Source organism: Giraffa tippelskirchi, chromosome 3 (genome assembly GCF_054371585.1).
Source record: "Giraffa tippelskirchi isolate mGirTip1 chromosome 3, T2T-mGirTip1v1.2.pri, whole genome shotgun sequence".
In the NCBI taxonomy this organism is placed as follows: Eukaryota; Metazoa; Chordata; class Mammalia; order Artiodactyla; family Giraffidae; genus Giraffa; species Giraffa tippelskirchi.
In genome coordinates, this window is record NC_137277.1 from 175,173,118 (window position 1) to 175,197,852 (window position 24,735).

The 24,735-nt window shown below is 42.5% G+C and overlaps 1 protein-coding gene across 35 annotated transcripts in view; it reads left to right on the top strand.

Annotated features, from left to right (window-relative positions):
* The window catches only part of LOC145543570 (nuclear body protein SP140-like protein), an 80,049-nt gene that overhangs the window by 20,011 nt on the left and 35,303 nt on the right, over window positions 1-24,735 (top strand). For 13 of the 35 annotated variants that reach the window (XM_081585511.1, XM_081585510.1, XM_081585514.1 and 10 more), the window contains 8 exons: window positions 1,548-1,631; window positions 3,856-3,939; window positions 7,008-7,076; window positions 8,070-8,141; window positions 12,722-12,805; window positions 13,788-13,868; window positions 19,427-19,507; window positions 21,563-21,646. In XM_081585511.1, the coding sequence (XP_081441637.1) occupies window positions 1,548-1,631; window positions 3,856-3,939; window positions 7,008-7,076; window positions 8,070-8,141; window positions 12,722-12,805; window positions 13,788-13,868; window positions 19,427-19,507; window positions 21,563-21,646 (639 nt within the window). Of the gene's footprint in view, window positions 1-1,547; window positions 1,632-3,855; window positions 3,940-7,007; window positions 7,077-8,069; window positions 8,142-12,721; window positions 12,806-13,787; window positions 13,869-19,426; window positions 19,508-19,680; window positions 19,756-21,562; window positions 21,647-22,047; window positions 22,129-24,735 lie in introns of all 35 variants that reach the window. The other 22 variants (XM_081585497.1, XM_081585498.1, XM_081585518.1 and 19 more) reach the window with 5 other exon arrangements.

Here is a 24,735-nt window from a genome sequence, read left to right on the forward strand (position 1 = left end):
ACGTATTTATTTATGAAAATTATGTCTTGTAAAATAAGAGCTATCTCATTTCCACAATGCTATATCGAAGTCCAAAAAGGAAATAAAGAAAAGCCACAAATTTCAAGTCAATACTATGTTTGTAACCACGGTGTCCCCCGGCCATGGGTAGGAAGGGAAAGTTGGTTACCTTTACTGCCCACGTCTCAGGGGCTCTGACCCTCTCCCAATACTGTAAGGATTCTCCTCCCTGGACCCCAGCACCCACATCATGTGTGTTAGTTTCTGGGGCTTTCTGTGCTGAGAGGTCCTACCCATCAGGCTTGCCCCTGCCCACCTCCTGGTCTAATATAGCTGCCCACCTGCCCCAGAGGAGGTTGTTGCTGGTACCTTCCAGGCCCAGCTGTCCACAGGAGCTTAGGGTTAGCAGCCTGGAGCCAAGATGCTGGTAGGAGGGGTCAGAGAAGCTCCCCCACTCCCATCACTGAAATGCCTGCTCCTGGAACCTCCTTACATTTCTAAAACCTCTCACCCACACAGCATTTGTCCCTATGTCCTCCTCCGAAGTTGGCCTGGGCAGGAAGTCAAGGTGTCCTGGACTTGGAAAAAGCATCTCTTACTGCCCTGAACCCTCAGTGGGTATTTTGCACTGCCCCACCCCCCAGGAGGTGTGCTCTTGCCATGCATCCTTCTAGCAGCATCTTCTGTCAGCATGTTTCTCTATTTCTTGTTTTTTCCTCATATCTGGTGAGTCTTGCTTTTCCAACTATGTGTGCCGAGTCACCTTGAAATGCAGTTTTGATGTAGTGGTACCTTGGCCTGGTTTCTCATGCTTATGACCACCTCCTGGGTCACTGGTACAGCTATGGCAATATTTACTTCTTGTTTGTGCTGCTCATAAAATAGTCACTTCCTGTCTGTGCCTTTCAGATAGTGTCTTTCTCTGTTTCCTGGATCTCTCCCCACCCATCCCACCCCAGGGAAATAAGAGTTTCTCTTCACTGTTGTGTCTCTATAACCAGATCTTCTTCCCTGGCCCAAGATCTTTTTTCGTTCCTTCTTTCTTCCCTCCCTCCATTCTTTCCGTCCTTCCCTTCTCTCTTCTTTTTAAAATCTTCGTCTTCTAAAGATGTTGGGGCTCTTCTTCTATAACATAGGTCTATTTCTTTAGAAACATTACCTTTCTCTTAAAGAAATCCTTTTGCTTCTTCCCTAGTGTTAGTTGCACATAGAATTTACAAAGCACATTCCACGTTTATTATTTATTTTAAATTGGCTTTCATCATTTCCTGATCATTTGAAAAGGGGGTTGACCACTGTTTACAACTTTGCACTGCCCATTCTTTTTTAAACCTTGAGAGGTGTATTCAATGTGGAACAGCTGTAAGATTACAGGGGCAACATCAAGTCTCACAGGGCTTGAGAGACCCACTGAAGCCCAGGGTTCCCTGAGGGCTGGAAGGTTTTCCCTGAACTGTGGGAGTCAAGGATGTGACTGGATATGTAACTGAGATGCAACTCCTGGTCCCCATCTGAGATCTCTACTTGTCTTTCCTTTCTCTTCTCAGTGATTCGTGACAACTTCTATTACCAAACCACTGATGAAGCAGATACAAAGGAGATGCTCAACTCACAATTAAACCATGAACAAGGTAATTCTGACTTGATAGAAGCTTGTTTTCTCATCTGCTAAGAAAGAAGGAGATCAGAGGTCAGGGGATTGAGCTTTTGGTGCAACAGGAGTTGGGGAAACCAGAGCAGCAGTGTGTGTATGGGCTCCAGTTAAGCAACCAGATCTGGAATCCAAGAATATTACCAGGCAGCTGTGACAACTGAGAAGGCAGAACATAAATCCGAGAGAGGTCTCACTGTGACCGTGAGGCAGAATTAAGGGGAAGAGCTGATAGCAGTAACTGTGAGTTAGGAATTCAGTGGACCTGGGAAAGGATAAGGCTTTGGTATTATTTGGACTTCTCTGGTGGCTCAGATGGTAAAGAATCTGCCTGCCAATGCAGGAGACCCAGGTTTGATCTCTGGGTCGACAAGATCCCCTGGAGGAGGAAATGGCAACCCACTCCATTTATCTGGCCTGGAAAATCCCATGGCAGAGAAGACTGGTGGACTACAGTCCACAGGGTTGCAAAGAGTCAGACATGACTGAGCGTGTAACATACAGAGATAGAGAAGTCCAAACAGGAAGCCTTTGATGTGTCAAAAGAAGGAACTATTGTAAAGTTCGCTCATAATAAAAGAGAGGGAGAGAGGAAGAAGTAATTGTATGCAGAATAAAATGTGGAGGAAATACTGTTTTGTAGAAAAGAAGAAAAGCAAAAGGGAAGGAGTAAAAAGGGAAGAAGAGAACCAAGGGCAGTAATAAATTTCTGACAATAGTTACAACACACAACACCCATGAACCAGTAGACACAAGGTCAACAATTGACATGGATCAACTTGTTTAATGCTCACATATGCAATATGTAATTTTATAACCAGTATGCATGCTTTCTAACTTTTTAATCATTTCATTCATATTATAGCAGCAGCAGCATTACTAATAATTATTCATTCTAAGACATTAATTGAAAATTATGATTTCTTTCTAAGTTACTCTAATTCAGATATTTCTTTATCAGGAGCATCTCACTTAATTCTCATAACAGTTCTGTCATAAGGGTTTTGTTACTCCCATTTTTCAGGAGAAGAAGCTGAGGTGTGAAGGTAGCTAGAGATTTAGTGAGTGAAACTCCCTTGAAACTCAGGAAAACTGTCTCCATCCTTAAGCCAAATGGTCTACAGTAAATTTAATTATTTGTTAAATGTTGGGGTTTTTTTCCCCTTGGAAATGACCAATGTAAGAAAAAACCTCAGAATGGCTTTTCAGAATACCAGGAGTATGTATCTTTAATTTGGATTTACACCTCAAAGATTACATATTTTAGACATGTGTTAATATCTTTATGTAACATTTTGATGTATTTAATAATACTACTTATTCTTTTGAATGAAGACCAATTGCTAAAAGTATAAAATGTACATTAAAAAGTACAAAGTATTTAAAAATATATTTAGAGATTCATCTACTACTGGGAATAGTGGAAATGAGAATGGGTGGTGGAAGGATTCATAACAGTTATTAGTAAAGAGTAAAAGGTTCATCACATAGAATGATGGAGAATGTATAAAGAATTCCTATGAATGAATAATAAAAAAACACACCACCAATTTAAAAAAAGTGACAGAAGTCTTGAAGAGACATTTCACTCAGAAGATATAAAATGGCCAATAAGGACATAAGTGAAGTGAACATTAGTCATTGGGGAAAAGCCACAACAAGCTACCATTTGGTTATTAGAATTGCTAAAATTAAAAATAGTGACAACACCAAATGCGGTGGGACCTATGGAGCAACTAGAACTCTTTTATGTATGTTGCTGGTTTGAATATAAAGTGATATAACCACCTTGGAAAACTGTTTGGCAGTCTCGTATAAAGTTAAACATAACCTACCACCCAGCAGTTCCACTCCTAAGTGTATTTTCATAAGGAATGAAAACATGTTCATACAAAGATTTGTACAACAATGTTATTGTAGTTTTATTCTTAATAGCTAAAATCTGGAACCAATTCAAATTTTCATCAATAAGAGAGGGAATAAACTGTGATATCTTTATTAAATGCAATATTATTCAGCAATATAAGGAATGAACTACTGATATAGGTAACCACAAGGCTGAATTTCAGAAACATTATGTTGAGAAAAAGAAGCCAGTTACAGAAGGATGTGCTGTGTGATCCCATTGATGTAAGCATCCCTACAGATAAGTCTCTTCTCCGGATACTGCCTGAGTTCTGTCATTTCCTTGTTGTTCTCTTTAGTGTTCTTGGAACATTCACCTCTCCAAATGAACAGTGTAAGAGGAGTTGAAGTTATGCCCAGACTACTGCCGTATAATAGGCAAGGTAACTATCATTTAATTTTTCAATTCCATATTAAATTTTCGTTTTCTTGTCTTCATGAAAGCAAAGCCTACCTTCTATCTCCTATCCTAAGCCAGATCCCACTTCTCCTACCTGCACTCACCTACTCATAGATGGAACAGAGACAATGAGAAAAGGAAACTGTACTCCTGAGTAGGTGGAGTACCCATTGATAGGGAATATAAAAAGAGAAAATGGAAAAAGTATATAAGGTGTAAATATGTGACCAGTTACAGGAATGGACCCAGTTTTCCAAAAGGAACATAAAATCCTACCCTTCCAAGTTGAGACTGGAGATAATTTTCAATTAGGTTCACAGAATAGTTAAGAGAAACTGGGGAACATCATGCTGTCACGTTCACGTGGGAGAGCTGGCCATTTGGAGGTCCCTGGGACTATAATCAGAGTCCAAGAGGAGAGTTTTGGAGATGATGAGCGGGCAGAACTTGGAGAATGAAATCACGCAGAAAGACAGAAGTTGAGTAGCATTGAGAGACAGAGGTCAAGGTAAAGTGGGAGGAACAGAAATGGAAGGGGAGCAAGTGTAAGACACAGCAGAGGAGAGATAAACTGAAAAATCTCCAAAGAATCTGAGATAAAAATTGAGAGCCAAAAATATGAAAAGAGAAAGAGCAAGAGGAAAATATCAATACTAAAAATTGGAAAAAGTCAGAGAGAAGTAGAAAGGCAACTGTGTAGAGAAATAGTTGGAGAATGGATGGAAAACAGGTTGAGTGAAAAGAGGATAAAAGAGAGAGAGGAACAGATCAGGACATTGCAGGCTCGAGGTAAGAGCACTGGGTATAAGCAACTTTGGGCACAAAGTTGGCACCATCAGCTGTGAGTTTTCAGATCAAACTGTCCTTAATCATCGAAGTGGCACTTGTAAAATACTCAGATTGAAAAAGTCCTCTCCCTGAGTATTTCAATGATCCCTAAGACCAAATCACCACCCTAGATTGTTTTCAGAGTGTATTTATCCATGGACTCAAAGACCAGGGCCTGCTAGACATCGGCACTTGAATTCTTTCAAGAACCTTAAACTTGGCACTTCAGAACTGAAAGTAGCTTCTTCATTGCTCAAGCTGGATCTAACTCCTCTTCAGCATTCATGTCTCAGTGATGGGTCACTATTGTCTCATGGGTTCTCACGTTGGAAGTCGAGGCGTCTCCAGGACTCCTCTTGCTCTCAAATACATGCCCAGTACTCATCCAGCATAGTCCTCTCTCTTCCAGAATAACTCGCACCTGTCCAATCTGTTACACCCTCAAGTTTCGAATCCAGATCTCTGTCATGATTCTCAAAACAGGCTCTACTCATAACGTTCCTCTAACCCTACTCCCATCAAATGTGTCATTTTTACTTCAACCACATGGGACATTTGAAAATGCGAATTAGATTGTGTTCCTACATACTTTCTTAATACACTAAGGATTAAATATATGTTCCTGTGAGTGGCATCCGCTATCACCCGAGGTGAGCCCCAGGTCTATTTCCCCAGCCTCATCACCTGCCTCCTACGCTGTTAATTCAATATAGGATAAACTTTTTTCCCCCAGTAATTTTGTTTTTTAAATTTGTATTTTTTTTCACTTTAAGAATTTTTATTGAAATATAGTTGATTTACAACGTTGAGTTAGTTTCAGCCAATCACTTTGCTGATTCAGATATACATATCTATGTGTGTGTTCAGTCTCTCAGCTGTATCTGACTCCTGTGACCCCATGGACTGTAGCCCACCAGGCTCCTCTGTCCATGGGATTTTCCAGGCAAGAATACTGGAGAGGGTTGCCATTTTCTCCTCTAGGGGATCTTCCCGACCCAGAGATCAAACCTGGGTCTCCTGTGTCTCCTGCACTGTGGGCAGATTCTTTACCACTGATCCACTAGGGAAGCCCATATATATATATATATATATATATATATATATACACACATACATACATATATATATATGTATGTATATATATCCTTTTTTACATGTTCTTTAATTATACATTATTACAAGATATTCGCTTTTGGTTCCCTGTGCTATACAGTAGGTCCTTGTTAACTATTTGATATATAATAAAGTGTATATATTAATCCCAAACTCCTAATTTATCCCTCCCCCATAGCCCCTTTGTAACCATAAGTTTGTTTTCTATGTCTGTGAGTCTGTTTCTGTTTTGAAAATAAGTTCGTTGGTATTATTTTGTTTTTTGGATCTACATATAAGCCACACTATATGATATTTGTCTTTTTTGACTTACTCCCATAATAATTTTAGTTGTTAAATCTCTCTTTCATATTTGAGCCTTTTCATATATTTTCTACCTTATTAAGAACTGTTTTCACGTTCCACTGTCTTCCACTTAACCGCCTCACTCTGGCTAAAACCTACTTAAAACATACTCTCTCAGGCACATTTTTCTAGAGAAAGTTAGGGAAAAACAGTTGAGAGACAAAGAATAGGAGAGAAGGAGCAGCATCAGAGAAACAAGAGAAAAAGCTGCAGGAAAAGAGAAAGAGACAGTCCAAGAGACACCAGCAGGAAGAAACAGAGGCAGAGATGGATAAAACGTACAGAATCAATAGAAAGGAAAGAAATAGAAAGAAAATGCAGTATAAGAAAAGGAAGGTTGTTCCACAGTGGGTGAATTCCTCATCCCCTAGTGAAACCTGGTGAAGCAAATTTAACCTTCAGATCAGGTTATTTTCTTCTTAGGTGGTGGAGTGGTTAAATATTCTGCTTGCCAATGCAGGAGGCACAAGAAACATGAGTTCAATCCCTGGGTCGGGAAGATCCCTTGGAGAAGGGAATGGCAACCCACTCCAGTATTCTTGCCTGGAAAATTTCATGGACAGAGGAGCCTGGTTTGCTATAGTCCATGGGGTTGTGAAAGAGCTGGACATGACTTGAGTGCAATATGGCATGGCATAGAAGGTTGTTTTGGGGAGCAGGGCTTTCCAGTTTCTCAGCCTTTCTTGATTTTCCAGTTATTTTCTTGCTGTGATTCTTCCTTGGTCATAAATTGAAATGCCTGTGGGATCGCAATCTTTTCTGCAGAAAACAGCAATGCCTGGGATGAAGAATGGCCCCAGGAAGCCTTGAGCTTCTCACCTAGATGTGTGCCAGGTAAGGATGGGGAGGAACTGCCAGCCAAGTGTGTCAGGCGGCTGAATTCACAGCAGGTGTTTATTGAGTGTACTCCACAGTCAAAAGGTCTAGAGTGTCCTGGAATCCCATGAGTCCATAACAGCATAAGTAACATAACAAATAGCACAAATATTCCTAGTGCATTCTACCAGCAATATGCTGGAGAAAAGGGATGCCTCTCATAGCTATGAATAGTAAAAACTTGCGTTAATACCTACCGACCCTTTATCTTCTCTAGAGAATAAAACCTCGGTATTTTTCTGTTTGCTTATAATGCTATTATTTTGTTATATGTTGTTTGCTTATAACTTTGGAAACCCCCCCACAAAGAAACATGTCCTCCAGATCAATTGCTTCCAAGTTTAAAGTACAATTTTTGTCAACCAATAATATTATTTATTATGTGACTATTATTTTTCCAAGAATCTTGGCAAACAAAGTATCCTTCTTATCTCCACAAAGTTATGGGTGTAAACAGATGAAATGTTACTTATTCCTATTGTATAGGTAAGGAAATAGAAGCACTGAAGTGTGCAAGGGTCTTTTAGCAGTTCAAAACAAGTTAAACAAGGGTCCTCAGTGACTCACAGTGGTGACTGTTGTGTAGGGCTGGCAGAGAGTCAGGGCAGCTAAAACCTAGAAACAAAAACTGTCATGAGTAGGAAAACTGATAAAGAACGTTGAAGGGCAAAAAAGAAAAAGCTCAGAGGGTAAAGGAGGTGTGTGATCCTTCATGGCACTGAAACGACCATGTGTGAGGACAGAAAAATGAGGAGAAAGGTGACTGGGGGCTAAAGAGAAGGAAAATGGGCAGAGCAAGGCTCCAGTGGGTCTTCAGTGAAGTCCTTGGAACAACAGTATTGTTTTCCCAAGGAGAAGCTTACCCGAGCACTGGACATCAGAATTCAGCATCATCCATGGTCTGTTCCCCCATCACAATGTCTGGTTGGTCTTTTCTGTGTTTCTCTTCAGCTTCTTCTGAGCACAAATTTCTCCAAAGGACCAGCAAAGGCAATTCTGAAGAGATGCCCAAACTGCAGCCAGGTAAATGGGGAGCTGGGAAACAGTGGAAATAGTGGCTGACTTTATTGTTTGGGGCTCCAAAGTCACTGCAGATGGTGATTGCAGCCATGAAATTAAAAGACACTTACTCCTTGGAAGGAAAGTTATGACCAACCTAGACAGCATATTAAAAAGCAGAGACATCACTTTGCCAACCAAGGTCCGTATAGTCAAGGCTATGGTTTTTCCAGTAGTCATGTATAGATGTGAGAGCTGGACTATAAAGAAAGCTAAGTGCCAAAGAATTGATGCTTTTGAACTGTGGTGTTGAAGAAGACTCTTGAGAGTCCCTTGGACTGCAAGGAGATCCAACAAGTCCCTCCTAAAGGAGATCAGTCCTGGGAGTTCATTGGAAGGACTGATGTTGAAGCTGAAACTCCAATCCTTTGGCCACCTGATGCGAAGAACTGACTCATTTGAAAAGACCCTGATGCTGGGAAAGATTGAGGACAGGAGGAGAAGGGGACAACAGAGGATGAGATGGTTGGATGGCATCACCGACTCAATGGACACGAGTTTGGGTAAACTCGGGGAGTTGATGATGGACAGGGAGGCCTGGCGTGCTGCGATTCATGGGGTCGCAAAGAGTCGGACACGACTGAGTGATTGAACTGAACTGTACTGAATTAAGTGACCAATGATCTCATTGATTTGTTTACATGTCTGTATGCAAGGAACATGTTCCTCCTCCCTCCAAACACAGATGCACCCGTTTACTCGGCCTCTGATTGCTTTCTTCCATGTAAGGGAGGCAAGGGGGAAGGAGGAGCTAACGGCCTTAATGGAGGAGCTTCTGGGTGGAGAATTTAAGGGCAAAGAATAATAAAAATGTAGATTGAGGGCACCACATGGAGTTCCCTAAGTAGGTCTAATTTTATTTAAAAGTATGTCGAATCTAAGGCTTCCTGGGTGGGTCAGTGGTAAAGAACCTGCCTGCCAATGCAGGAGCCACAGAAGTCACGGGTTCAATCCCTGGGTCAGGAAGATCCCCTGGATGAGGAAATGGCAACTCGCTCCAATATTCTTGCCTGGGAAATTCCATGGAAAGAAGAGTCTGGCAAGCTACGGTCCAAGGGGTTGCAAAGAGTCAGATGTGACTGAGCAATTAAACACACATGGATGCACGCATGCACATATGAAATCTATACTACCAAATTGGAGTTTAGAGGAGAGCAGTCATTATAAACTTGCTTTCCAGGATTGCATAGGATTAATGAAATACTAAGAATAGCAGAGACAAAGAGGAGAGGAAGTGAATGAAAGAATAAACAAGGATGGATTAAAGGCCTAAATGTAAGGCCAGATACTGTAAAACTCTTAGAGGAAAACATAGACAGAACACTCTGTGACATAAATCCCAGCAACATCTTTCTTGATCCATTTCCCAGAGTAATAAAAATAAAAAACAAAAGTAAACATTTACATTACCATGTGTAAAATAGATGACCGGTGCAAGTTTGATGCATGAAGCTGGGCACCCAAAGCTGGTCCTCTGAGATAACCCAGAGGGACAGGGTGGAGAGGAAGCTGGGAGGGGGGGGTTAGGATGTGGGGGCTACATATATACCTGTGGCTGATTTATGTTGTTGCATGGCAAAAAATTCACAATATTGTATAGTAATTATCCTCCAATTAATATAAATAAATTAATTAAAAAATTAACAGATGGGCCCCAAGTAAATGTAAAAGTATTTGTGTAGCAAAGGATACTATAAACAAAACAAAAAGACAACCTGAAGAATGGGAGAACATATTTGCAAATGAAGCAACTGACAAGGGATTTGTCTTCAAAATATACGAACAGTTGATACAACTCAATATCAAAAGCACAAACAACCCAATGATAAAATAGGTGGAAGGTATAAATAAACACTTCTCCAAAGGTAACATACAGATAGCCAAAAAGAACACATGAAAAGGTGCTCAACATAACTAGTTATTAGAGAAACGCAAATCAAAACTGCAATGAGGTATCACATCACACTGATTAGAATAGTCATCATCAAAAAGCCTACAGACAATAAATGCTGGAGAGGGTGTGGAGAAAAGAGAACCCTCCTACAGTGTTGGTGGGAATGTAAGTTGGTATAGCCACTTGGAGGTCCACTGGTGGTTCTGGTGGTTCACTGGTTAAAAATCTGTCTTGTGATATAGCGGATGCAGTTTCGATCCCTGGTTGAGGAACTTAAGATCTCACATGCCATGGAGCAAATAAGCCTATGTGCTACACCTACTGGCCCAAGTGCTCTGGGGCTTTTGTGCCACAGCTAGAGAACCTGTCAGTCAGTTCAGTTGCTCAGTCGTGTCCAACTCTTTGTGACCCCATGGACTGCAGCACACCAGGCTTCCCTGTCCATCACCAACTCCCAGAGCTTGCTCAAACTCATGTCCATTGAGTCGGTGATGCCATCCAACCATCTCATCCTCTGTCATCCCCTTCTCCTCCTGACTTCAATCTTTCCCAGCATCAAGCCTTTTCCAATGAGTCAGTTCTGTGCATCTCAACAAAAAGATCCCACATAATGCAACAAAGATCCTGCGTGCCACAACTAAGACCCAACAAATCCAAATAGATAACTGAAAATAAATTGGTACAGCCACTATGGAGAACAGTATGGAGCTTCCTTAAAAAAAAAAAAAAAAACTAAACTAAAAGTTGCTATATGATCCCACTCCTGGGCATATATCCAGAGAAAACCATAATTCAAAAACATACAAACACATCAATGTTCATAGCAGCACTATTTGCAATAGCCAGGACATGGAAGTAACCTAAATGTCCATCAACAGATGAATGGATAAAGAAGATGTGGTCCTTATATACAATGGAATATTATTCAGCCATAGAAAAGAGCAAAGTAAAAACATTTGCAGCAGCATGGGTGGATCTAGAGATTGTCATGCTGAGTGAAGTTACTCAGGCAGAGAAAGACAAATATCATATGATATCACTCATATGTGAAATCTAAAAACACGAACTTAATTACTCAGCAGAAAGAGAGTCACAGGTGTAGAAGAGCAAGTGAAAGTCACTCAGTTGTGTCCGACTTTTTGCGACCCCATGGGATTTCATGGAGTCCATGAAATTCTCCAGGTCAGAATACTGGAGTGGGTAGCCTTTCCCTTCTCCAGGGGATTTTCTCCACCCAAGGATCAATCCTGGGTCTCCTGCATTGCAGGAAGATTCTTTACCCTCTGAGCCACCAGGGAAGTCTATACCTTCCCCCAATCATCCTCCCACCACATCCGTTCTCTTCAACTCACCTAGATGACCCTTTGAAAAGGCAAGTTGGCTTATGTCCCTTGCCTACCTTAAATCAATAATTCCTGTCATCATAAGGATTAAATCTTTCCTTTATTTTTCTTCCCATGGCTCCAGCCTCATATGTGCCTCTCTGGCGATGATTCTAAAGTTCGTGTAAAACTTTGTATTACTTCTAATTTTGATGAGTTTTCTTGTTTGAGCCTTTGTACACACTTAGTCCGATGCTGGGAACAGTTTTCTCACCAACTGGTGAAGTTACATGGAAATTATAGACCATCTCAGAGATATTTTCTCTGATCCCTACTTCTAGAAAGCAACAGTCTGAGAGATGGGGAGAAGACCTACAGATCAGCATCAAGGATGGAAGGGGGAGAAAAGGCAGATGGAAACAGACATGAGAAAAGAAGCAAATCAGGACAAAGAGAAGTACCAAGAGGTTCCAACAGCAAGATACTGAGGTAGAAATAGAAGAAGCAGAGATGTGCGGAAAGACCGGGAATGAGAAAGTGAACAAGGTTCGGAGACAAAGTGTGCAAGGTCCCTTAGAGTCTCCATTAGATTATTGGATTGTGCAAGCCCTCCTCTCGCCTTCAGGAAACAGTAAGACACAAGCATGCAAATTGTCATAACCTCTATTTTATGGCTGGGGAAATAAAGCACAGAAAGGCATGGAGGTTATTTTTGCAAGGTAGAAAAGGAAGAGTGAGCACCAGCATCCTGGGTGTGTCCCTGAGGGCAGTGGTGTGCAAAGCCAGCTGGCAGTCAGAGTGAGGTCAGGTGGTCAGAAGAGGAAGAGGAAGCCCAAGGAGTTCTGCAGGTTTTTAAAGGAGTGAACTCGGGTCCAGGAGAAAATTTTAGTTAAGGAAAAATTTATATTGGTGGGGAGGGAAAGGAAATCACTGAGAGATGGGGAGTATAGAAATGGACCCAATCATTTGTGCTTGAAGAGAAGTAGAAAGGATAACAGGGGAAAAGAGATACACTATCACTGAAAAACAAACAAACAAAACACTCAAGACCTGAAAACAAGAGATGAGGAGAGAAGCCCAAACAATCAAATGGATGCGCAGCTAGGAAACAGAGCTGTGTGGTTGTGGAACTGTGGGTAGGACACTGACAGGGAGACAGAAGGAGAAAAGGTGCAAGCAGATGGCAAAGAAACAGAAGGAGACAGACAGTGTGGCTCTCAGACTGGTGCTTGGAGCAGCCATGCCACTGTCCCATCGTGTTGGCACGAGTGCGCTGAGGTCTGTCTCTGATCGCCCTCCACGTCCATTATGCCCTTGTTTCTCCACAGTGACCAGTGATCCCAAAGCTCCCCAAGTGCCTCCTGAAGGAGAACCCGAGGAGGTGCTCAGCCTACTGCCAGCAGAGGGAGAAGGTAATTATGACTTAAATTCCTAACTGCTTCAATAAATGGGAAAAAAAATCCTCCATGTTTCTCATCTTGCCATTCTCTTCTTCATAGTCACCTACGTGCACATGCAATTGTGTCAGTTTCTCTTATTTTCCCCCAAACTGAGAAAGACTAAGGATAAAGGTGAACTAGGCTGAGAGGGGAGAGCACCCCTGGGTGAAGAAGGTAGGGAGACAGGATGTGTCAAAGGTGGACTGGGGTCCCGAAGTAGAAGTGCCTGGGTGACTTCAGTTGCATATAAAATTCACGTTGACGTCTGGCAAAAACCACCACGATATTGTAAAGTAATTATCCTCTAATCAAAATAAATTAATTAATTAAAAAAATCCAATTTGGCCATTGAGGCAAGAAGATCACTTTCAGCTTCCTTCCGGAAGTCCTAGGAATATGGAAATAAGTTTTGTGAATGACAGACAGGCTTGTGATTTAGAAAGGTGGTGTAGGATTCTTAGAATAGAGCTGATAAAGGGGAGGCTCTCTGGCCCTGTGGTCCATGCGAAGATGGAGGGAAGAATGGGATGGGGAAAGGCAAGAAAGAGCAGTGTTAAGGTTGAAAGAGAAAAAAGAAAAAAAGACAGGAGCAGAGCAGACAGCACACACCAAAACAAAGAGAAGCGTCTAGAGACACTGGGGGAGGAAACAAAGGCAGAGACAGAAAAATATGCAGAGTCAGTGGGAAGAGGAAGGAGGAGAAAGAGAATTAGAGGTATAAGGAGTGCGGGAGAAGGTGGCTGGTTCTCAGCCTCCGGTGGTAATGATGGGAGGGAGTTGCCCTACAGGTCAGGGGAACTCCAAGGGCAGACCAAGATGGTCTGGGACAGGGGCAGCCCCACCCAGGAGAGAACTGAGCTTCCCGTGTCTTCACCATGAGTTTTGTGGTTTTTTTGGCCATGATTTCCCCTGGTTGTATGCTGAGAGCTCTGAGGGATTTCATTCCTTTCTGCAGAGGACAACAATGCCTGGTGTGTGATCCATGAGGAAGAAGAGCCCCAGGAAGCCCCAAGCTCCCCACCAATATGTGAGCCAGGTAAAGAAGGGGTATTGTCAGCCCTGAGCTGCAGGGTGTCAGATGTCTGAATTCAGAGCTGACCAGCATGACCCTGGTTATAACAGACGAGTTCCCACTTCATGTCGTAGTAAAGTGAAATGTTAGTCACTCCATCCTGTCCAACTCTTTGCAAACCCATGGACTGTAGCCCACCAGGCTCCTCTGTCCGTGGAATTCCACAGGCAAGAATGCTGGAGTGGGTTGCCATTCCGTTCTCCAGGGGATGTTCCTGACCTGGGGATAGAACTAGGTCTTCTGCATTGGAGGCAGATTCCTTACCATCTGAGCCACCAGGGAAGCCCTCATGTTGTAGTAGGCCAGTCCTAAAGAAAGTCTTTTATCCTCCACAATCTTTATGTTTATTTACACTAAAGATTTGATATTGTGGTTTTAACTCTTGAGTACCCTTTATTCCTATGAAGAATAAAGATATTTATCCAGTGTTTAACAATAACATATTTTCATAACATTTGATAGGCTTCCAAAGGAATATGGTCCTTGAGATCTACTTGTCAGAAAGAAAAAACAATGACCCAAAATCTCACAAGACAGTTATTGCCACATATTTTTTTTTTTTTATCAAGCTATTGGATTATATAGCGCTTTATTCTTTTTAAGTACTTTGGCAAACATGATTTCCTTACAAAACCTTAAGACTTAGCCAGGGAAACAGTTGTTATTTCTCCTTAGAGATTAGGATATGGAACATAGAAAAATGATACTTGTTTTTCCCTGAGATCAAAGTAGAAGGAAGGACAAAGACTCACCTGTGTCCCGAGTATCTCATTGCAGGTAGTGGCTGTGTGAGGCTCAGCCTCACCCAGGGAATTGGGAGATTGGGATTGACGTATGTGTGTGTGCTCAGTCACTCATTTGTGTCCGACTCTTTGTGGCCCCATGGACTGTAGCCCACTAGGCTCCTCTGTCCATGGAATTTTCCAGGCAAGAATACAGGAGCGGGTTCCCTACCCAAGGATCTAACCCTTGTCTCTTGAGTCTCCTGAATGGTAGACAGATTCTTTACCACTAGAGCCACCTACCATACATAAAATAGATAACTAATAAGAATCTACTGTATAGCTCAGGGAACTCTACTCAATACTTTGTAATGACCTATATGGGAAAAGAGTCTTTAAAAAGAGTGGATCTATGTATATGTATAACTGATTCACTTTCCTGGGTACCATAAATGAATATAATATTGTAAATCAACTCTACTTCAATAAAAATTGAGGAATAAATGGTTATGAAATCTAAATAGAACCAGCCTGCAATATGCTGTCAGGGAAGGGAGATAATTTTCAACCTGCTTTCCCTAAGATTGTACCAAGAACATGGACATAGTGAGAATAATTGCAATATAGAAAATTCATGTGAAAGACATTTGAAATTAGCCTGCCAAGGGGAAGGAAAGATTCTTGCTCATTTGTCAGTGGCAGAAGATGAGAACTTTGACAATATGGAGGAGGAATATGTGAGATGGACAAAGTAAACAGGCTGGAATTTTAACTTTTAGATTTAAATTTTAGGTGGAAACATTGCAAACAGAAAGTTAACAATTAGAGAGAAGAGATAGAAGCAAGGAAATGAGTTCCCCAGAAGAAAGGAGTTAAACTCAATAATCAAACAAGGTACAAGAGTTTAAAAGGTTGAGAAAGTGATACAAAGAGAAAGACCCTAAAAGGGAAAGTGCTAAGAAGTAGAAAGAGTGGAGGAACGCATGACAGTTATACATAGAGAAAAAGCTAAAGGAGAATGAGTGAAACATCTGTAGAGAGGGAAAACTATGTACAAGGGATGGAGAAGACAGTTGGGGACGTTGTAGGAACTGAAAGAAGGGTTGCTGCATGGAGGCAACTTCTAAAACTAGGAGTTGAATGTGTTAGCAATGAGTTTTCACTTCAGTTCAGTTCAGCCACTCAGTCGTGTCCAACTCTTTGCAACCTCATGGAACTGCAGCATGCCAGGCTTCCCTGTCCATCACCAGCTCCCAGAGCTTGCTCAAACTCATGATTGTTGAGTCGGTGACGCCATCCAACCATCTCATCCTCTGTTGTCCCCTTCTCCTCCTGCCTTCAATCTTTCCCGGCATCAGGGTCATTTCCCATGAGTCAGTTCTTCACATCAGGTGGCCAAAGTATTGGAGTTTCAGCTTCAGTCCTTCCAATGAGTATTCAGGACTGATTTCAGATTACCCAATGATCAAAGTGGCACCTGTAATAGCCTCTGAGGCAAGGGGCCTCTCCTCAGCCATTCTTGTCTACTTCCACCTATAATTTAATGATCCCCAAATTCCTATCTCTGGCCCAGACTTGTCTTTTAAGCTCATTCATCTAAGTGCCTGAATATATTTGTACAGGAATCTGTGAGACTGCTCCATCTGGATGGTTTTGGGAAACTTCAGTAGTAGACACTTCCTTAGTTGCGTGGACCATCTTTCTTGATACTGCATCTGCCTCCTTTCCTGATGTTCTTTGGTTCAGTATGGAACTCTATTGTTCCGTTCTTTAGGCAGACACCTAGGGATCGTCAATGTCTCTTCTCCCTCCTTCAATTCACACAACCCATCAATCACCCAGTTTAATCAACTACACCTTGAACATGTCTCCTGCTCGTCCATTGCTTGCTGCTCTCAACACAAAAGCGCTCATCAGATCTCTCTTCTCTCTGGAACCAGAGCCAGAGCAAGAGTCTCTGTCCAGTCTCATACCTTCCCCTAATCATCCTCCCACCACATCCATCCTCTCCAACTCACCTAGATGACCCTTTGAAAAGGCAAGTTGGCTTATTTCATGTGCCTACCTTAAATCAGTACTTCTTGTTGTCATAAGGAGTAAATCCTTCCCTTATTTTCCTTTCCATGGCTCCAGCCTCACATTTGCCTCTCCTGAAATGACTTCTAAAGTACATGTAAAACTTTGCAGTAATTTTAGTTTTGATGAATTTTTCTCATCTGAGCCTTTTGCACACACTTAGCCCTGTGCTGGGAACAGTTTTCTTGGTCCATTCCACTGTCTAATCTGCTCACTAATTGGTGAAACCACATGCCAATTATATTTATTTAGTTCTTTATATATTTTTGAGTGCATTGGATCTTACTTGTGGCATGTGGAAACTTCATTGCAATGTTTGGGTTTCTTTCTAGTTGTGGCCTGTGGACTCCAGAGCACATGGGCTCCGTAGTTGCAGCTCATGAGCTTAGTGGCCCCTTGGCATGTAGGATCTTAGTTCCTCGACTGGGGATCAAACCCACATCCTCTGCATTAGAAGGTGGATTCTTAACCACTGGACCACCAAGGAATCCCTCACATGGAAGTTATATACCATCTCAGAGATACCTTTTCGGATCCTTAGTTTTAGAAAACAGCAGTTTGAGAGATGGGGTGAGGATGTAAAGATCAGCATCAGAGAAGGAAGGAGGAGAAAAGTAGGTGGGAACAGGCATGGGGAAAGAAACAAGTCAAGACAAAGGAAATAGCAAGACATTCCAACAGCAAGACACTGACTGAGGTAGAAATAGAAGAAGCAGAGATGCATGAAAAGGGTGAGAATGAGAAAGAGACTAAGGTTGGGAAACCATGTATGCAAATTTCCTTACATTCTGCATCAGATTACTGGATTGTGCAAGCCCTCCTCTTACCTTCACAAAACCAAGACCGGTATGCAAACTGTCATAACCTCTATTTTATGGCTGCAGAAATAAAGCACAGCAAGGCATGGCAGTTATTTTTGCAAGGGCAAGGTAGAAAGGGAAGGGTGGGCACCAGCATCCTGGGTGTGTCCCTGAGGACAGCGGTGTGCAAAGCCAGCTGGCAGTCAGGGTGGGGTCATGTAGTCTGAAGAGGAAGAAGAAGCCCAGGGAGTTCTGCAGGTTCTGGAAGGAGTGAACCAGAGTCCAGGAGAAGGTTTTAGTTAAGGAAAAAGTAATGCTGGTGGGGAGGGAATGGAAATCACTGAGAAACAGGGAGCATGGAAATGGACCAACCACTTGGACTTTAAGTGATCTAGCGTAAGAAAACTAGAATGGATAATAGAGGAAAAGAGACACACTATCACTGAAAAACAAGGAAACAGGAAACCCCAAGACATGAAAACAAGACACGAGGAGAGAAACCCAGACAATCAAATGGACGCACATCTAGGAAACAGAGCTGTGTGGAGGTGGAACTGTGGATAGGACACTGAGAGGGAGAGAGAAGGAGAAGGGGTGCAAGTAGATGGCAAAAAACAACCAGCCTGTGGCTCCCAGGAGCAGAGCTTGGAGCAGACATATCCCTGTCCCATCGTGTTGGCACGAGCCCGCTGAGGTCTGTCTCTGATCTCTGTCCACGTCCATCATGTCCTTATTTCTCTGCAGTGACCTGTGATCCCAAAGCTCCCCAAATGCCTCCTGAAGGAGAGCCCGAGGAGGTGCTCAGCCTACTACCAGCAGAGGGAGAACGTAATTATGATTGAAATTCCCAACTGCCTCAACAAACTGGAAAAAAATTTCCCCTTCCCTCATCGTGCCATTCTCTTCTTCATATTCACATACGTATACAAAAAATTGTGTCGATTTTCTCTTTTGTTTTTCCCAAAACTGTGAGAGATACTAAGGGAGCTGAGTCAGTGGAGCTGAGTGAGAATAGCACCCCTGGGTGGAGAAGGTAGGGAGACAGGATGTGCCAAAAGTGGGCAGAGGTCCCGAAGTAGGAGTGCCCGGGTGACTGTGTGTGTGTGTGTGTGTGTGTGTGTGTGCGCGCGCGCGCGCTCAGTGGTGTCTGACTCTTTGCAACTCCGTGGACTGTAGCCCGCCAGGCTCCTCTGTCTATGGAATTTTCCAGGCAAGAATACTGCAGTGGGTTGCCATTTCCTTCTTCAGGGGATCTTCCCGACCAGGGATTGAATTTGAGTGACTTTAAGTGCATGTAAAAATCCAGTTGTCAGCAGATTATGGCCCCTGAGGCAAGGAAATCCTTTTCAGCTTGCTTCTGGAAGTCCTAGGAACATGGAAATAAGTTTTGTGAATGATGAGCAGGCTTGTGATTTAGAAAGGTGATGTAGGATTCTTAGACTAAAGCTGATGAGGGGAGGCTTTTGGGCCCTATGGTCCATGTGAACATGGAGGGAAGAATGGGATGGGGAAAGGCAGTAAAGGGCAGTGTCAAGGCTGAAAGAAAAAAAAAAGACAGGAGCAGAGCAGACAGCACACACCAAAAGAAAGAGAAGCATCTAGAGATACTGGGGGAGGAAACAAAGGCAGAGACAGAAAAATATGCAGAGTCAGTGGGAAGAGGAAGGAGGAAGAGAATTAGAGGTACAAGGAGTGTGGAAGAAGGTGGCTGGTTCTCAGCCTCCGGTGGTAATGATGGGAGGGAGTTGCCCTACAGGTCAGGGGAACTCCAAGGGCAGACCAAGATGGTCTGGGACAGGGGCAGCCCCACCCAGGAGAGAACTGAACTTCCCGTGTCTTCACCGTGAGTTTTGTGGGGTTTTTTGGCCATGATTTCCCCTGGTTGTATACTGAGAGCTCTGAGGGATTTCATTCCTTTCTGCAGAGGACAACAATGCCTGGTGTGTGATCCATGAGGAAGAAGAGCCCCAGGAAGCCCCAAGCTCCCCACCAATATGTGAGCCAGGTAAGGAAGGGGTAGTGTCAGCCCTGAGCTGCAGGGTGTCAGACGTCTGTATTCAGAGCTGAACAGCATGACCCTGGTTGCCTCCTCATGTTGTAGTTGTTCAGTCACTCAGTCGTCCAGCTCCGGGCGACCCCATGGACTGCAGCAAGCCAGCCTTCCCTGTCCTTCACCAGCTCCCGGAGCTTGCTCAAACTCGCGTCCATTGAGTCAGCAATGCCATCCAACCATCTCGTCCTCTGTTGTAGTAGGTTAGTCCTAAAGAGTCTGTTTTTCCTCCACAATCTTTATGCTTGTTTACACTAAAGACTCAATACTGTGATTTTAGCTCCTGTGCACCTCTTATTTTCTATAAAGAATAAAAGATAGGTATTTATCTTGTGTTTAATAATAATATTATATTGTTGTAACTTTGGATAGACTTCCAGAGAAAGTTGGTGCTTGAGATCTACTTGTCAGAAAGAAAAACCCATGACCCTAAGCCCACAAGCAGTTTTTGTCACATATTCTTCATCAGATTATTGGATTACATAGTGCTTTATTGAGCTTCCCTGATAGCTCAGTTGGTAAAGAATCCGCTTGCAATGTGGAGACCTGGGTTTGATCCCTGGATTGGGAAGATCCTCTGGAGAAGGGAACGGCTACCCACTCCAGTATCCTGGGCTAGGAGAATTCCATGGACTGTATAGCCCACGGGGTTACAAAGAATCAGACACAACTGAGCGACTTTCACTTCCAGTGCTTTATTCTTTTTCAAAGTACTTTGTCAAGTGAGATTTTCTCACAAAATTTTAGGATTTAGCCAGGGAAACTGTTACTATCCTTCCTCAGCAATTAGAATACAGAAGTACAGAAAAAAGAATATTTGTTTTCCCCTTGAGATCAAAGTAGGAGGAAGGGTGTAGACCAGTGTTCTGAGTATCTCAATACAGGTAGTGGCTGTGTGAGGCTTGTAGGAAGACAGTGTCATTACATGATGGGAGTCCAAAGGGAGACCTGAAACATCTCAATCGCAATAGAACAGAGCCTGAACCAGACAGCCTTCCACTTCTAAAATAAAGACTGTCAGTAGGTAGTGGAAGAGATTAAGAGAGATAGAGAGTAAGGCAAAAAATGAAGCCTGCTACAGGGTTTGGGGGATTCCCCCGTGGCTCAATGGTCAAGAATCCACCTGCCAATTCAGGAGAAGTGGGTTCGATCCCTGAGTTGGAAAGATCTCTTGGAGAAGGAAATGGAAACTCATTCCAGTATTCTTGCCTGGAAAACTACATGGACAAGGGAAACTGTGGGCTGTGTAGCCCACAGTATCACAAAAGAGTTGGACATGACTTAGCGGCTAAACAACAACAATAGGATTTGAGAGACCTAGAGGAATAGAGCTGGAGAGAATAAGCAAAAAATGAGAGTTCAAGATCACCACTGAGGAAAAAAAGTAAAGATAGGAGATGTTGGGGGGAGGGGCAGAGTACACAAAATCAAGGATGTATAATTATTCTCCTAGTGCAGAAACAGAAATGTTTAGAGGCAGGTCTATAGATAGTAAACTGAGAAGCAGAAGGCAGGAGAATGAGGTGAATGAAGTGGAAACAGAGGCAGAACAGGCTTCGTTGGATCTCAGGTGTGGTCCTTGGAGCAGATGTCCTTTTTCCCAAAGGGCAGCTCACCTGTGCTCTGAACATCCTAGCTCAGCTCATTTCCTTCTTTCCTTTCTCAAAATCAGAGTATAATTTCTTTACAATGTTGTGTTAGTCTCTGTTGTACAATAAAGTGAATCAGCTATATGAATACATATATTCCCTCTCTGTTTGACGTCCCTTCCATGTCCCCTTCCCGCCATCCCACCAATCTAGGTCATCACAGAGCGGAGCTCTCTGTGCTATACAGCATCTTCCCACTATCTATTTTACATGTGGTAGTATATTTGTGTCAATCTTAATCTCCCAGTTTGTCCAACCTCCCTCTTCCCTATCCCTGTGTCTACATGTCCATTCGGTACATCTGTGTCTCTATTCTTGCATGGAAATAAATTCCTCTATACCATTCCTCATTTCTTTTCAGTGTCCTGTGATCCTGAAGCTCCCCAAATAACTGACAAAGAAAAACAAGAGGAGCTGCCCAGTCAACCACTATGTGATGGAGAAGGTATTCACGATTTCAACTCCTATTTAACTAATTGAATCTTTTTCTGTCTACAGGGAGGGAAATCTCCCTTCCTATCCTACTCCCCTTCACATGCGCACACAGGAGAACTATGAGGTGCCACATGGAAAGGATCAAAAAGACTGAGAAAATTAGGTGTATTAGAAGGGAGTGAGATGGGCTTGTTGTGAGATTATGTTCAGCCTCTGGTGATAGTGTCAGGAGCCTTGTTAAACTCCAGGTCAATTGAGCTCAAAGGCAGGAGGGTCTATGGGTTGGGACATTCCCACCTTGGAGATTCTACAGCAACCTTAGTCTTCCTGGTTGTTTCTGGGAGGGCTTTCCTACTATGGTTTCCACTGGTCATACACTGGGTTTCTACGAGATTTCATTCTATTTATCAGAAGGCAGTGGCACCTGTTTAGAAATTTGTGATGAAGAGGAGACTCAGGAATCCTTGAGCTCACCACCAAAAAGTGGACCAGGTAAGGGAGATAAAGATGGTCAGGGCTGCAAGGCATCAGGAGGATGGTGTTTCCTAATGGATGCTACTCTGGGAATACTCCACAATGGAAGTTTCAGTTAATTCTGAAATACAATCTTCATGTTTACCTTGATTCTTTGGGAAAATGCCAGGACTTGATGCTTGCTGTGGTCCATTGTGTCCAACCCTTTGCGACCCCATGGACTGTAGCCCACCAGGCTCCTTTGTCCTTGGGATTCTCCAAGCCAGAATACTGGAGTGGGTTTCATTTCCTTCTCCAGGGGATCTTCCCCACCTAGGGATTGAACCCATGTCTCTTTCATCCCCCGCACTGGCAGGCAAATTCTTTACCACTGAGCCACCTGGGAAAACCCCCACCACCAAAGCATGGACCAGATGAGGGAGATAAGGATGGTCTGGGCTGCAGGGTGTCAAGATGGTGTTTCCTGATGTATTGTACTCTAGGAATACTCCACAATGAAAGTTTCAGTTAATTCTCAAATACCGTTTTCACATTTACCTTGACTCTTTGGGAAAATGCAAGGGTCAAGAAACCTTGAGCAACTCCACAATCAGGAGGTCATGCTGTTTGATTGTAAGTATCCACGGCTTCCCTGGTGGCTCAGAGGTTAAAGCATCTGCCTCCAATGTGGGAGACCCGGGTTCGATCCCTGGGTTGGGAAGATCCCCTGGAGAAGGAAATGGCAACCCACTCCAGTATTCTTGCCTGGAGAATCCCATGGATGGAGGAGCCTGGTAGGCTACAGTCCACAGGGTTGCAAAGAGTCGGACACAACTGAGCAGCTTCACTTTCACTTATCCATGTATTCAGTTGTAAAGTAGATACAATCTCACACAGGACAAAAACACAGAAGCTGCACAAAAATGTAATTAGCTTCTAGTGGAACTGTTAGTACATTATCTCTAGCTATTTAGTATCCCCCAAGAATATTTACATTCACCTCTTTCAGCACAGGAACATAATTTCTCATTTATCTATTGTCTATAGAGAGTTAATTTATTACTTAAGTTGGTGTAGCATGTTTTATATCACTATCAACAGTTTCTTTGTCTAAATGTTTGAACTTTTGATTTTATTATGGGAATAGCTCATGACTTCAAATGTTTGAGGTTCTTTGGGGGTTTTAGTGGTTTCCTATTCCATGGATAACTCTCAAAGACAAAGTACAATTGGGTTGAAGCTGATTCTCATGACTAAGTCATGGTCTTCATATAAATGGTTCGTGGCAACCTTGCCTTAAATGGCAATCAACAGGTGCCAAACTGATATTTCTTAAGGCTGTTTATCTGGATTAAAATTGATTTTAGAAGCATAATTGCAACTAAAGTCATAGCATTTTTAAGAAGTTGGTTTGGGATGATGGTGTATTCAAAAATTCTTCAAATTGGCTCTACTAGAAATATTGTAGAAGAATTAAATTAAAAGTTAGGGTGGTGATCATAAGTGTGTCAGTCTTGGGATGTTATTATTAGCAGTAAAGATAACATTATGGAGAAGTCAGAGGCTTCAAACATTAAGCCAGTAAATTGAAACGCTGAAATCGCAAGGATAAAGGATAAAAAAATGTGAAGGAGAATGTAACAATCAGTGTGACAAGCTGGGCATCCAGGAAAACCTTACTTTGATGATCTTAAGTGGAAGCAGTTCTACCTTAATGAATTGTCTGTATGTTCTAGGAATCATTGGGAATTCACTTGGTATCCACTTTTCTATGGGTACCTGAAGATATTTAAAATCTGTTTCCATTGTGTTCAGAACTTATGATCTACTCCAAAAACATAATAGCTTTCAGTTTTAGCAATCTGACATGTCGTAGAAAAACCCCCAGGCTTCCCCAATGGATCAGCGATAAAGAATCCACCTGCAATGCAGAAGATGCAGGAGACATGAGTTCAGTCCCTGGTTTGGGCAGATCCCCTAGAAGAGGAACTGGAAATGCACTCCAGTATTCTTGCCTGGAAAATCCTGTGGAGAGAGTACCCTGGTGGACTAGAGTCCATGGGGTCAAAAAGAGGTGGACACAACTTAGTGACTTAACAACAACAACAACAATCACAGAGAAGGTTATACATTCAGTTACTTGAGATAATTTTGCTTTCTGTAAGGGAATGAACTCCACAAGGAAATCTGAAGCAGTCATTGCATAACCAGCCTGGTATCTTATTTTTCTTTATTATCTTTTGTCTCAATTTTGTTTTTATTTTAGAGATAATATTTATCACCAAATAATATTAAGTCAGGATTTAGTATGGAAGTGAACTTCCAGATGTTCAAGCTGGATTTAGGAAAGGCAGAGGAACCAGAGAACAAATTGCCAACATCCGCTGGATCATTGAAAAAGCAAGAGAGTTCCAGAAAAACATCTACTTCTGCTTTATTGACTATGCCAAAGCCTTTGACTGTGTGGATCACAACAAACTGTGGAAAATTCTTAAAGAGATGGGAATACCAGACCACCTGATCTGCCTCTTGAGAAATCTGTATGCAGGTCAAGAAGCAACAGTTAGAACTGGACATGGAACAACAGACTGGTTCCAAATCGGGAAAGGAATACATCAAGCCTATATATTTAGACCCTGCTTATTT